This window comes from Carya illinoinensis, chromosome 6 (assembly GCF_018687715.1).
Source record: "Carya illinoinensis cultivar Pawnee chromosome 6, C.illinoinensisPawnee_v1, whole genome shotgun sequence".
Classification (NCBI taxonomy): domain Eukaryota; kingdom Viridiplantae; phylum Streptophyta; class Magnoliopsida; order Fagales; family Juglandaceae; genus Carya; species Carya illinoinensis.
The window spans coordinates 6612337-6627367 of NC_056757.1; the positions used below are offsets into that span (position 1 = coordinate 6612337).

The 15031-nt window shown below is 33.4% G+C and overlaps 1 protein-coding gene across 1 annotated transcript; it reads right to left on the reverse strand.

Moving 5' to 3' along the window:
- Window positions 1-1668: 1668 nt before the first annotated feature.
- On the reverse strand, window positions 1669-8028 carry LOC122313992 (heat stress transcription factor A-1b-like). The gene is made up of 3 exons (XM_043129353.1): window positions 7635-8028; window positions 2290-3591; window positions 1669-1868 (listed from the first exon to the last, which is right to left on the reverse strand). The coding sequence occupies exons 1-2, from the start codon at window positions 7869-7871 to the stop codon at window positions 2329-2331; spliced, it is 1500 nt and encodes a 499-aa protein (XP_042985287.1). The 5' UTR covers window positions 7872-8028; the 3' UTR covers window positions 1669-1868; window positions 2290-2328.
- Window positions 8029-15031: the final 7003 nt, after the last annotated feature.

Sequence of the window (15031 nt, forward strand, 5' to 3'; positions counted from 1 at the left end):
TTCTTATTTTTTACACACTCAATCAGCATACTGCTGATATATGGAAGCTTTCCATATCAACTATGCTAAAAAAATTATTAGTGTTTTGATTTTTCTAAAAGTTCTAATGAATCTCACTATAAATAGTGTGCTAGAGTGTGTATTTCCAACAAAACTTTGAATGAATATCCCATTTTAAAAATTTTGAAAAATTCTTTGTACTGGCTTATAATGTGCAAGTTCTGCACAGGCTTTTTGAAAAAACTTGCACACCTTATGCATGCATTACTCAAAACTTGTTAACTCGTCCATCTTCTTCTAATTTTTATAGAAAAAATTGTTCGTAGTAGCCAATGGAACATTTTTTCTTTTTCCCTGAGGTGAAATGCAAATAGGAAATACTCTAGTTATAAAAACTTGGGTTCAACATTATGATATACTTTAGTTACAAAGGAATTACGCAAAAACTTGAAAAATACTCTCGCCACAAATGAAGTCACGTCAGCTTGTTTTTTGATAAGTGAAGTCATGTCAATTTATAATATTATTTTTGTGTAATTTTTTTTATAAATATAGCAGCAGTATTCCAAATGGGAAATACTCTAGCCACAACGCAAATATAGAAACTTTGGTTCGACATCTGATATGCAAACAAAAACTACACAAGATTTACAAGCTTCAATTGCAAGAGTCTTGTAGAGACCCCAAGCTTTGACTCGCATCTTTTATCTTAACATAAGAATGAGAGGTGGATAGGAATCTGTCATGGATGATAATAAGAAAAAAGGGCTGTGTTCGGGCCTTGCCGTGGAGGGATTAAAATCTATGGCCGAGAAGTTGGGATTGGATTCTCTTTTACGAGATTAATTAGGATACGTTTGCTACACACAGAATAACTAATAAGAAATTCATAGAATGACAAATAATCAAAATTTCCTATTTTCATGGATGTTAGTGGAAACAATAGAAAAGAGAAAAACACGTCTCTTTTTCCTGAAACCTTGAACACCACAAAGGTAGAAGAATAAAGAAGTTCTTTTATAAGGAACACCCAAAATGAAGTACAATTTTTCAGTCACTCAATGATCAAATAAGCTTAACTATATGCACTTCTATATATACTAAAAACTACAAATCTTACTCCTACTGTAACAAGAAAGTCATAAAAAAGGAACTAACCTTTTCTTATACGATTCCTATTGCTTTTACCTGCAAGCTACCAATGCTTAACAAAAATTACATGCAAAACTATAGTCATAAGGGGTAGGATATTAGGAAAAACCTAGCCAACTTTTTCTAATTTACAGAGGGTACTTCTCCAACATAAGACCTTTTTTTTTTCGTCCAACCGTATTCCTAATCATATTACAGTTAATTTAGCATTGTCTGTGACTTCTACTAGAAAATTATTATACATAATTAGTAGTCCACCCGCACATAAGAGACCTTTCGTTGGAATAGGTCAATAAAATAGGATGAAATGATGAAGTGACTCAATAGAATACAAAGATAATGTTTCAAAGAATATAGAGGTAATAGTTTTATAGTCACAATATATTTCAACTGCATTATGTAGAACCATACATACCACTGATGTGGAAGCCTATCGCATTAATTAGCATAAAAAAGTATTTATATTTTGACATCTTTTAATTTTAATTGATCCTACAATAAATTGTACGTTATGGCTTATAAGAAACATAATTCATTTATATCCAAAAAGTCTTCTGAAATAAACATGCACACAGAATTATGAAATACAGATGTAAAGAGTAAAACGTTTCTTAAACTAGAAATTATAACTAGTAAAAGTTCCGTTAACCAAAATTATTACTGGTCATGTGCCGTTGAAGAAAACCCTTGCTTGCCCAACGGTGCCAGGCATCAACCTGTGCAATAGTCAAAGAAACATGCAAAAGTTACAAACAGCATGGTAATATGCTTGTCTAATTAACCCACCGAAGAGATTATTTTCAGCTCAGACCAAAATTTTTTAAACTCACATCTGCATGAAGAAATAAAGCAATTCAGGAGCTTTTAAGTACATCTGTTGGTAATACTTAATAATGTTTAGTAGAAACGCGAATTTGAATAGACAAATATTTGGTTCACAAACATATCTCACAAAATAAAACTCAAGCCAGTCACAGAGACAGTTTCGTTATAAATACATCTTCTCATATTGGCAAGATCCCAAGCTGACGAAGGAAATAAAAGGAACAAGAAAGTGGCTGACCATGCGACGCAACTGTGGGATCAGTGGAAAATACTGTATGCATTGGCTAATTTAGAGGCGATTTAAAAGTTTACCTGTTGATGACCAGAAACATGTATATACAATTGGTAAGGTCACCCCATTCTGCTTTCCGATGCAAGAAGCCCCATCTGCTCAGTAAGACGATTCATATGTTGAATCTCGTCCAACCCATTTTTCTTTCCCATCTGTAACCCATGATCCATGGTCACATCACCATCCAGTGAACTCGAATTAATTTCATCTACATCCTCAGTGACTGGGGTCGCTGTAAGAAAATGTTCCCAGAAAGTATCGTTAATCCCCGGAAGTACAGGGATCTCATCAAGCAAGGTCCCCACATCATTTTGTGGATAGAATGTACCAGTCTTTATGGGCATTGACCCATCCAAAAGAGACATTGGATCCACATAACTTGCATTCCCAGTCTCAGACCCCACAAGGTTCATATCAGGGATCTCTGCAGTGCTTTTGGGCATGATCCCCTGCAGTTCAGTAAAGTTGGGCAAAACAGTCTCTTCTTGAGAATTATAAACATCAAGGTTTGGGAATTGAGCTTTTATAGCATGATCAGGCATTGCATAAGAGGAAGATTGAATATCTGAATTTGCGGTGGATGGAGAACGAATGGGAAATTTGGGTTCTGCTGGCATATACAACTCTGCAGAAATAGGCAGAAACTCAGAAAGGGTCACTCCAGAAACTCGATTCAAGGAATTTCCCTGGTCGAACGTATTGGTAAAAGGAGCATCATCAAAAAGAAATGCATCTGGGTTGTTCATCAATGGTTCCACCCTAGGAGATCCATTCATCTTCAAAATCTGCCACAGCAAGGTTTTAGCTGCCTCATTCATTGAAGGCTGGTACTTGATAATCTGTCCCTCGGGAGCATTGGTGCAACTCTCACCAGCTACACTTTCTTCTTGATTGGGGAGTCTTCTTTTTTTATTCCCTCCAGTAATGTTCCTATTGCTTTCATTCTGCTGCTGTACAAACTGGGTAAACAAGCCAGGACTCTGCATAGCCTTTGCTAGAAAAGACATCATTTGTTGCTGTCTCTGCTCCATTACCTGCACACGTTGCACCACATTCTGCAACTGATGATCAGTTGATTGCTGGTGCTGCCTCAATTTAACAAGTTCCTGCATAAGAACATTCTTGTCCCTTTCGAGTCTTTCAACCTCTTCCTCGAGCCCAAATTTCCCTACCTCAACACATGCCCCAACTGAGGAGCTCGGCACTTCAGTTGGTACATGAACCGGTTTCCTCCGACTAATACTCTTCAGAAGGTGCGATTGACCTTTTAGAAACTTCACATTTGCAAATTCATAACGGTCTGAGTCCACCTTCTTAAAACCCTGCTTAACCAAAATGAAAAATTAATCATATAAAGGAAAATAATACTAAAAACCTAAAAGGTTCAATCCAATAGTGTGTTTCTATTGTTCTGATACAAGTGTCAATTAAGACAACAAGATTTAAACTCAACTAGTTACATTTCTAAAGACATAAAATATAGTTAATTTTTCTGAGTACCACCATCCCAGCCAGCATCCCCCCCCCCCCCCCCCCCCCCCCCCCCCCCCCCCCCCCCGGTAGGGGCCGCAGATAAATAGCACAGGCATTTATCATAATCATTATTGCACAACAATGGAACTAATTTGCTTTTAATTTTATTTTTGGACCTATTTCCTTGGCACACTTTTTAAGAACGACCATATATAAATTTTAACTATATTTGGTTTTTAAAGGGCCACCATTTACAAACAAATCTGAAATATCTAATGTGAACTTCAAAAGTTGTTCACAAAACTTGGTGTTTGGCGCAATGATTGATAGAAAAAATAATTAGGTATGAAGTCATTTTCCTGTGTGAGCTTGGCCTCCAACCACTACCGTCCATCCCATCCAACTGCCAACTGACTCCACTGGTCGTTGACTGTCCTTATCCATTCCTTGCCCAGCCACTGACTGAACCGGCCAGTTGCCAGCAACAGAAGAAAAGTAAAATTTATATATTCTTCAAAATGCCCCAAACACTGGGAAATCATTGAAAACCAACCATTTTTCTAAAATATATTTTTTGTTAAAAAAAAATTCCCCTAGAAAATATTTCCATGGCGGAGCCTAAGATAATTGGTAGCCTATGACAAAAAATAATCATTCTTGCACACTACATCCAATTATGGAATGGGCAGATATGAGTTGAGCCTTCTGTTATTAAAAAAAAATAAGTACTGGTAGATATGACCGCTATTAAAGCAACTTTACTTTTCAAATTTTGATACTTAAATGGTGGTGAGAAACGGTAGATTCATGTAAAGTGTCCTCGGATAAGGTACTAAAAATTTTGAGATATGGGCAAGTTATCTAGAAAAAAAATTTCCCCAAGACCTTGACAAGGGAAAACGAAAAAGAAAAGGGGGAAAAAAAGGATAGACAAGACATAATTTGACAGTGTCAGATCCATAGGCTTCTCTAAGACAGAAATCATATTAATTTTCATGTTTCCTGTATCTGAAGATTGTATTATATGCATTGTTATAAAAAAGAAGAGGAATGCATAGGCTTCTGTTTATTTATCAAAAAGAAGATTGAATTAGATTGATTTTTATGTAAAAAAACAATGAACAATATTCCTTAAACTACCAGAATAGGCACTAGATCATGTTTTGTATACCTTTGACATGCAATGAAGTTTCACAAGTTTCTATTGATAGAACATTCTTGTTAAGTAATAATCATTAAACTGCAAAAATGCACAATCCACGTACAAGGAAAATCTGTTGCTAGAAGATGACAATGAAAAACACAGTAGGATGCATGTGCATGTTCACGCTACTTTCTTCATCCCAGATCATAAGCATGAGAATAAAAGGAAGCAAACTTCAGCATCTGACATGTAGATTAAACAGACATATTTATACTAGATACTTTTTTTTAAAGTACATATACTAGATAATCTTAATCACAAATCAAAATTAACTGTGAATTCGATTAGGCCCAAGGAATTATGGGTATCTTTTATTCACAAAAGAAAGAAGCAAGTATAAAATCATGAGCAAACAGCATATAACACTTCTTTGTCTAGTAACTATTTTGGAAACATCAAATCTGTCATATCATCACTGAGAGAGAGAGAGAGGGACAGACTACATGATGCATAAAATTTTACCTTCGTACTTTTGCCTTCTTAGTTTTATGAACAAACAGGTCAGCATTAGAAATGGTTGCTTCAGTTCATTTCTAATTTTTTTTTTTTTTAAGTTCAGTTCATTTCTTTCTTTTTTTTTTTTTTTTTTTTGATAGGTAAGAGAAAATATTAGTGAAGTGAATGAAAAAGGCATAAGTTCAGTTCATTTCTAATTGACTTAAGTACTGGGGTGGCATGTTTTTCTTTGTGAATGAAAAATACCCATGCTTCCTTGGCTTGAACTTTCAGTTGCTTCAGTTTATATGAGATTCTGGTAACTTTTCAATTAAATTTCAGTTACCCTTCCCACTTGCCCACCTACTCCACTAAAAAGTTAAATTTCACATTTTATTGTGAAACCAAAAGGAAAAACAAAAAAAATCTTCTAGGTTGTAAACTCCCTCCAAGGAAAGACACCTAGTCCAACATGAAAGTGTACATCCAAAATACTGAACCAAACACCTATTTCGCGTACTCTATGATTAAAAAAAAATCATGTTCTAAACATAAAACTATCAAGCTATATATTGTTCTTCTTTCAATTCTTGCAACTTCCTTACAAACTAAAATCATCATCTATTTCTCCATCTTACTTCATATGTAATGTGCCACAGAAACAACATGACACAAACAAATGCCCAATACATTATAGCTATATTATTTAAAAATAGTACATCTATAGGCATTCAACACATGATGTATTCACTGCAGAAAAATATTGTATAAATTTGGTGAAAATTTGAGTGGACTCTGCTAACTTACAATGAAGTCTCAGTTATAGAAACACCGAGTTTTTGCCAAGTTAACCGAAAAATGGCCAAGTCGAGTGTACCCACTCAAAGTATAAGCTGACCTGCAAGTTTGAAATCATGATTAATAAACTACCACGGTGCATGCATTTGTTGGAAATATTTGATAAGTGCAACGACGGAGGTGAATTTTAACCCTGTGAATGAATTATTCGAAAGAAAAAGGTCCTAAAATGAGCAAATCAAAATAGAAAATAATAATTTTTCTATTAACCTCAATATAATAAAAACAAGAGAAAAGTTATAGATTGGTCGAGCATGTAGCTCATAGAGTTAATGGAATGTGGTATTAAGTTTGGCTAAAGCATGACAATAAAATAAATATAAATAAGGAAGAAGAAGACATATCTTTGCAAGATGATAGCATAGACACTATGAAAATGCCACCTTACATGCGGATAATGAGTGCAATAGAACTAAAAGAAATTGAAAGGGAAGAACAGGGTGCAAAGAAACACAAAAGGTTAGATGCTGCAACAGTGCATTAGTGGTTGTGCTAGTGTAGTAATTATGTGGGTTGTCATTAATTGGAGAGAGATTTCATCATATTGACACATTTATAATCAAGCAAGGAACTTAAACCGTCCATGATTGGCATGTATTTCTTCCAATGGCTTTACTGGATGTAAGAAAAACTCATCCCCAACCCCCCACTCACACTCTCCCCCTATTTTAAAAGAGAACTATTACATACACAAAGAAATTACACCAAGTAAACCCACAAACTGATGTGGCTTCATGGAATCTGTTAGATCTACTTTATAATAAAAGTAACTTTACAATTTGACGTACCACATCAATTTATGGGTTTACTTTTATGTAATCTCTTTGTGGCTAAAGTATTTTCCATTTTAAAAATAGACTAAGTAAAACCTACAGCTTTTGTACTCTCTTTCTTAAAGATATAGATGAAGTTGATTTTGCCCTCCCTAGATGATTGACCGAAACCTTGATGTTATCTTCTTCCTAAATGATTGCCAACAACTTTGTTTTTTTTTTTTTGGACAAATATCTTCAGTTCAAATAATTATGTTGACGAAATATAGCTACAACCTACAGAACACTGAATTTGGTCAATAAGAAATCAGACAAACGGTACAAGACAATGGTAATAGATTGGTCAACCGAAGAAGACTAGCTCGATAGCGTTACATTACTTAGTAGAATTTCCAACCACAAAACACAGTTAATAAAAATTTGCAAGCACAGCACACCTTTTCCTTTGGTAATTTGACAAACTATTCTATTAAAGATTGGTGCCACAGTAGTTTCTAATTGGACAAGATTTTAAAATTTTTTAGCTTGATTTAGATTAATTATACCGGATCCTAATGAAATTCTCAAATTAATCCAGATAGTTAGATAAAGAAGTCAGAACAAAAAAGATAAGATAACAGACGTAAGTGTTCAACTGCCGGATGAAGCTGGCCAAGTTCTTGTGCTTGAAGTGCTTGGGCAGAAGCTTGGCAGCGAACTCATGCGGGTTCCAGACCACAAAGCTGTCGTTGCCGTCGCTCCAGGAAACCACCGAGTCGGTCTCCGGGTCGTCCACCATGGCGTAAAGCTTCCTCAGAAACGGCGGCAATGTATCCGTCGTCGCCGTCGTCGAAGATCCGGCATCATTAACATCTGCCATTCTTCTTCTTCTTCCGTGAGAGAGTGAGAGAGATAGAGGAGGGGTGGAGTCGAAATTGGAAGCAAGAGGGTTTTGGCCCTTTGGGGGGTTTTGGCGAAATTGAAGCGAGTGTTCCAAGTGGACTGCCAAGCACGGCTGTGTTTCGTTGCAGAGAGTATCCAATAATCTTTAATATATTTTATTACTATTTTTTACTATTATTTATTATTTTTTCTTAATATTTAATATTTTATTATTATTTTTTATTTACTTTTTTATTATTATTTATAATATATCTCAACACTTCTCAATACTCAAACTCAGCCTTAACGGCTTGCCTGCAACAACTTTGAGAAAAAAGGAATTGAAATACCCATCATTTGGATTGGTAAAGTCTTTATCTTATTATTATAGTTTTTAAAATTTTTACACAAAACATAATAAATAATTTAATTTTTTTCAAATCTCAATTCAATTTTTTCAAATCTTAAAATAATAATAATATTAAAAAATAATATTATAATAATATTTTATTCAACTTTAATTTAAAACAATCTCATCTCATTTCTAAGGACGGCACTACAGCCACCACTTTTACTGGGAGTTGAGAGTTACCTTTACTACAAAAATGTGTTTTTTTTACTTCTTTTACATGCATTTTTTAATACTTTTAAATATTTTTTTATAAAAAAATTTATAACATTATTAAAAAATATTTCATCAATCACAAAGTAAAAAAATAAAAAATAAAATAAAATTGGCTTAAGCGGGAGCTGGGAGCATGGTATTCTATTTTCCCTTTCTAACCATCATTTTTTTTATAAATTTTACTATATATAAATAAAGTTACGTATCAATACTGATTCCTTCATACTTAAAATTTTAATTAACATTATTTTTAATAAAATTTACTTTTTAACTAATCACAATAAATTAATACACATATTAGTGTATAATTATACTTACAACTAGATTTTTCTTCTTTTCACCTTCTCCTACCTAGCATTAAATGATTAAAAATTTATTTATTATTTTTCACTTATTTATCAATACCACGCCAATATAAAATAAAAGAGTAATAATTAAAAGATAAATTTAGTTACACATCCATTTTACTATATCTAGTTTTGGATTATATCAATCCGCTTCTTTTTTTCTTTTTTCTTTTTTTTTTCAAATACTACGTTGTCGTTTTAGTTGTTTAAAAATATGTTTCTTGTCAACCTTTCCATCTATCAACACTAATGCAGAACACGTGGCCTAATTACAAACTGTCATGTGTCCTCCATAATTTTTTAAAAAATAAATCAACTTTTTTATTAACAAAAAAATTATTATTAAAAATAAAAAACTTTTACAGTTTTTTATTAGTGGACTTACGAAGTATTTAAAAATATGTAAATATTTAGAAGATGCTCTTTTTGAATGAATAAATCAAAATCTCATCTCAGAACTTTTTTCATAATTTTTTTTTAAATGTCATTTAAATATAAAATATTTTTTAATTTCAATTTTTTAATTTTTTTATCTAATCATTATTTAATCATTATTCAAACACAAAAAGCAATATAACATTTCCAAAATTTGTAACAAAATACAAAAACCAATACAATTTTTGCAAATTACAAAAAAAAAAATTATATCCAAATAATTTTGTAACTTTATAATAGTTTTATTCAATTTTTTCTCTCTCATTTTTCAAATCCTATGTGAATACAAAAACGGTTTCATCTTATCTCATCATTGCATTACAACTTTTTCAAATTCACACATAGAATATAATAAACAATTTAAAATTTTCAAATCTCAAAATAATAATAATATTAAAAAATAATATTTCAATAATATTTTATTCAACTTTCATCTAAAACCATCTCAACTCATCTCACTATCCAAACTATACCTAAAACATCTTAAATCATTTCACTAATATTCGCAAATCATTTCAATGTTATTAATATAATTATCATCTCATCTCATTATCCAAACATATCCTAGTCTAAATTCTATATTACCTATGATAAAATAATAATGAGACATTTGAATTTAAAAAACAAATAATAATAGGGCTTTTTCGTTATGAGAAATATTCATGACTTTAGTTATTATTTGTTTACAAAAACTATTAACTATTTTGAGAGTACGGATGAAGTAATATACTTACCCTATTATACAAGATGTCAATATGAGTAAAATTAAGTATATAAATACTATTTTTGAATAACATGACATTACGTACTAGGATGAGAATATCTTGTATCAATACTTAACTTTCTAATAATTGCTCTATATTAACAAAATCTAGAAATTCTTTTATTTAACTTATACCCACTAATTTTTTCCCTAAATATATTTTATTAAAATTTAAATTTTTCTTTGCATCTTATTGATGGCTAATTGCTTAATTATAAAGTCCTTATATCTATTTCTATTATATAAGTGGTTATCTAACTATACAGTATATTTTCTTGTTTTCTATTAAGTTTTTCCGTTAATTTTTATTTTTCCGTTAACTCCTCTTTAAATCTTGCTGTTCAATGAGACCCCATTTTCATCCTCACAGTTTGCTATCGATGCCAACTGGTTCACGTCAACCTCATGACAAGAGATCATAAAATGGTATGCTCCATTGCTTCTATTCCAGTGGGGGTATTTGCTTGCAACAACAATATTAACATAATCGGTAAAGATTAAAAGCGTAGGAAAATGCCAAAGGTCAAGCCTGTAAAAGACATCAACAATCTTGCTAATATTTATAGGCAAAAAAAAATGCATGTGCCTTATCAGGAAGAGGGGCCAGGAAAGGGCTCTCTCCAATCTCCATCTCGTCGATGAATTAGCCCTTTATGAAGTAGATGTAACTCATGGGCCCACAATGGACCATCAGTTTCTCTCCTTCCCTATACACCCACACCTTAATCTCTTCACCATCTCTATGTGGCTTTGATGAAAGGCATATGCATTCTTGTAAAAGCATCCACTGGGGATGTATGTTTCCTCACTATCAGAAGTATAGTTCTATAAATGAATTGCATTGCGGATAGCCACTTGAGCTCTAGCCAAATATTTTCTTCAATCTTCTCCGCCCTACTCCTTTTCTTCAATCTTATCAGTGGAAGTTGAGAAATGTGTTGAATTTAGGAAAGACTGCCTCCGCGAGAGAAAATGCGGCTGAAAATTATGCCAAGGTTTTGTGGCTGGCTTGTATATATATATATATATAATATTAGTGCTATATAAGCTGGATGCTTTTTGAACCTGGGCCACCATGTTTTGTTTTGGACAGTGTGTGCATGCGAGAAAAAGCTGAAACATGAATAGTGATATGGTTTTGTGCCTTCTGTAAAAGGAAAAGAAGAAAGATATAGACTATTTTAACCTTTAATTATGTGGATCGAGAGACAACCAAGTTGTGGTTTTAAAAGTTTTTGTCGTCTTCTTGTATAAAAGTGGTGTTTTTGTACCTGAACCAGTTAGCATTTTTCCATTATTGTCAACTCTACTATTATTATAGTACTTTTTTATGTTCAATTATTCTAATCACTATATAAGGAGAGACATCCATTGAACAAATATTTATTTTAGGAAAAACTCTTTTTACGCCCGAGTTGGGTAATCGAGCGCGACTTTTGATAAAAAAAAAAAAAAACTTTTATTTTTTTTAACATTTTTCCTCTTCATTTCATTCTCACTCTCTCTATTAATTTTTTTCTACAAGAAATCTATTTGCACACAGGATGAGAGACCTCTTACGTAACGTCCATCTATATGTAATAATAAAATAGGGTGTTTCATTCATATTCTTCTTCACATCTTCACCATAGAGAACAATGAAGACAAAATGCAGCTTCTTCTTCGCATCTTCTTCTCATCTGAAATACAACTCCTCTCAACCAAGATCACCCAACACCTCACCCTACATTCACCGCCACAGCAGAATGCAAAAACCATTGAGTCACTGCAAGTGAACCCAATGCCATGCACAGACAGAGAACTCATCTCTGCAAACTTCCTCACCAAACTCTCACATGCTCTCTTATTCTCCCTTTCTCATTCTCTAGATCAGAACAATGAAGGCCATCCAGCCTCGATAACAAATTATTCCGTCTACCTTCTTTGTGTTCAAGCAAGAAAACAGAGCATGTGTGCTCTCTAACTCGAAGCCTTGTCGCATATTGATCTCCTTCATGCCAACCCAGACCACCTTCTTCGTGTCCAACTCGTCTACGTTCAACCAACGTCAAAAGATCAACCATCACCATTTCTCTTAGAACCAAAGCAAACCATCTCCACATCGTGACCCTCTCACTGCCAACGTTCACGACAACTCCTTGTATGTTGTTACCTAGCCTCTATCACAACTCCTCACTTTAACAAGGCCAAAAGAAGCAACCACCCACACACAACTGCATCGAGACCGTCGAACCAAAACAACTCCATCATGTCCTATGTTTTAAAAGTGAAAACAGAGCAAGGAGGAATAGTGCAAGCCACCAAGAGCAACCTCCACATCACGACCCCACTACCCAAAGTCTCCCCATGCGCCACCCTCAGCCATGCATAGCCCAGTAGCTCAGTAAGTTTCAATCACTCTCTATCTCTCGGTCTACTTTCTCCCTCTCATCTCTCTCTCTCTCTCTCTCTCTCTCTCTCTCTCTCTCTTCAATAGCCGAGGTATGCTGAGTGGTCGACACTGTCTCTCTCTATCTCTCTCTTCAATAGCCGAGGTATGCTGAGTGGTCGACACTGTGAGCAACCCAGCTCGCCACTAGTTGCCTCTGATCTGCTCCATGCCAACGTCGTCTGCGAGTGAGTGCTCAGCCGCATGGAACCTTTGGTTCTGGTTCCTGCATGGGTATGCCATTTTTGCCGCCGCCCAAGAAGTGTTCTTCACTTCTTTCTCAAATACGAGGTTTTTTTATTTCATTTCCCTCGCATTTTGTGTTTTTTCCCCCTTTTTTATTTTTATTTTAATAATAGCCGATTCTGCAAAAGATACCCAACAGCGGTACTTGTAGCAAAACTGTTTTTTCTACCATCTTTCTTTCTCACATTCTCCCTTCACCCCCAACCACCCAAGCACAGAGTTACCCCTTAAAATCTTGGCCATAGATTTCTAATCCCTTGAATCTGTTGTGGGTTATATTTATTTGTATCTCTTACCGTAAATAATTTTTCTTTGTTTCTTTCGTCTTTCCTCTCTTTTCTTGTTTCCGTTTTAGAGTTGAGGTAGAGAGCAAGCAAGGTTGCAGCAGCGGATTTATATTGTCTGAGTTTGATTTGGTACTTATCGGGGCTCTATTACAACCCTTTGTTATAGCTATTAGTACTCTCCTTGCACCGTTTGCTCTCGTCATCTACTTGCATATGTTTCTCTGCTATTTCAGGCAAACGTTGAATATGGTGCACCATTCCGTTTCGATGCGTTTGAGGTAAAAAAGGACTTGATCTGGAGTGAGGTGTTTTGACACTTTTCATGTAAAGCGATTTTCTTTCCTCTTATTGTTCCTGAGAGTGGTTCTCACTTGATACTTGCAATCTTGAGACAGGTTTTGCTCCAATTTTCAATTTCTTCCCATTTTGATTGTAATTTTCTTGAGGTTTTTGGGTCTTTGAGGGGTTTTATGAGAGATTTTTCTCTTTATTCATTTTAAAAAAAGCATGAATCTAAAAAACTGTTGAACCTAAAGTTTTAAATTTCATGTAATTGTATATTTACACATTGATTTTGATGATAACAAATGAATTCAAATAATAAAGGAGTCTCAATCTCAAGTTGTCTATACAATGGAGTCAAGCACATCAAGAAACCAAAAATGAGCAAGAAGGAAACAAGCTCACATTAAAACTCATAGAGTAATATTGTACATCTCTTAAAAAATTCAAGATTAAGATTAAGGCTCAAAATTAAAATTTTATCATAAAATATTAAAATACATTTTTTACATGTGCATGAATATTTTGACAATTAAATTTAAAAATTTGAAAGATGATTAATTGTCATCTTTCACATGTGCATGCTTTATTTGAATATTTTCAAAAGTAATATATGCCGTTTTTGACTTATACAAAAGGTAGATGATTTTGTTTGAAAATTTTGAAAAGTAAATAGTACTCATTTTTTCATATGCGAAAAATAAAAAGATTAGGTTTGAAATTTTAAAAAAGTGAATGATGTTATCTTTAATAAATGAAAAAGAATAAACTTTTATTTGAATTTTTAAAAAATGAATGGTGTTGTCTTTCATAATTGAAAAATAAGAAGCTTTTATTTTTTGAAAAAGTAAATGATATTATCTTTGACATGTGAATCTTTTTAAATTTGAATATGAAGTCTCATATGCTTATAAATAAATCATTTGAAAGCTTCAAATTCGTAATACCAAGAGCATACAAGATTCATTCAAACTTTCATTCTCTTTTCTCTAAATATTGAGCCTTAATCCTTATTCATTTTGAAATAGCTATAGTTTGCGATGTATTATTCTTATTTCACTCATTGATCGAGGAGTGTTCTTTGATAACCTGCCTACTATCAGCTCTTGTATCCGTAAAAATGTGTGTATAACCCTTGTATGTGTAGAAAGTATTCTATATAGGGAATAGTTGAATCACCACGTGTAAGGTGATTACAACTGTAGAGTGTGTTCTATACGGATTTTTTGTAACGGTGTTGTTCAAATATGTAATAGGTTTCTATCTCCACTTGAAAGAGGTTGAATAGTGAATTTGAGGATTCTCAAAAGGTAGCTTGAGACAAGGACGTAGAAAGTGGGGCCGAACCTCATTAACATACTGAGTTTGCTTCTCTCTTACCTTTACTCTTTATATTTATTACTGTTTCGTATTTTATTTATATTTTATATTGTGTATTTGATTTATAATTGTTAATTTTTAAATATAACTCAATTCATTCCTTCTTTTGTGTTAGTCATTTAGACAACTTGTGAAAACTTCTACATGAAATCTAAAAGAGTCAAACTTCCAATAGAAATAATAAGGAAAGTCAGTATAATCTACTCGAACTAGTTGTGAATTTTTCTTTTTAAATAAATAGCAGCTAACATAATAGTATGATGCCGCGAAGGTTCCTACATATGGTTGTCTATTGAAGAACTGTTTTTTAGTTATTTTGAACAAGTGTTCCCCACCAGTGCACCCACCCCCACCCCACGTGAACA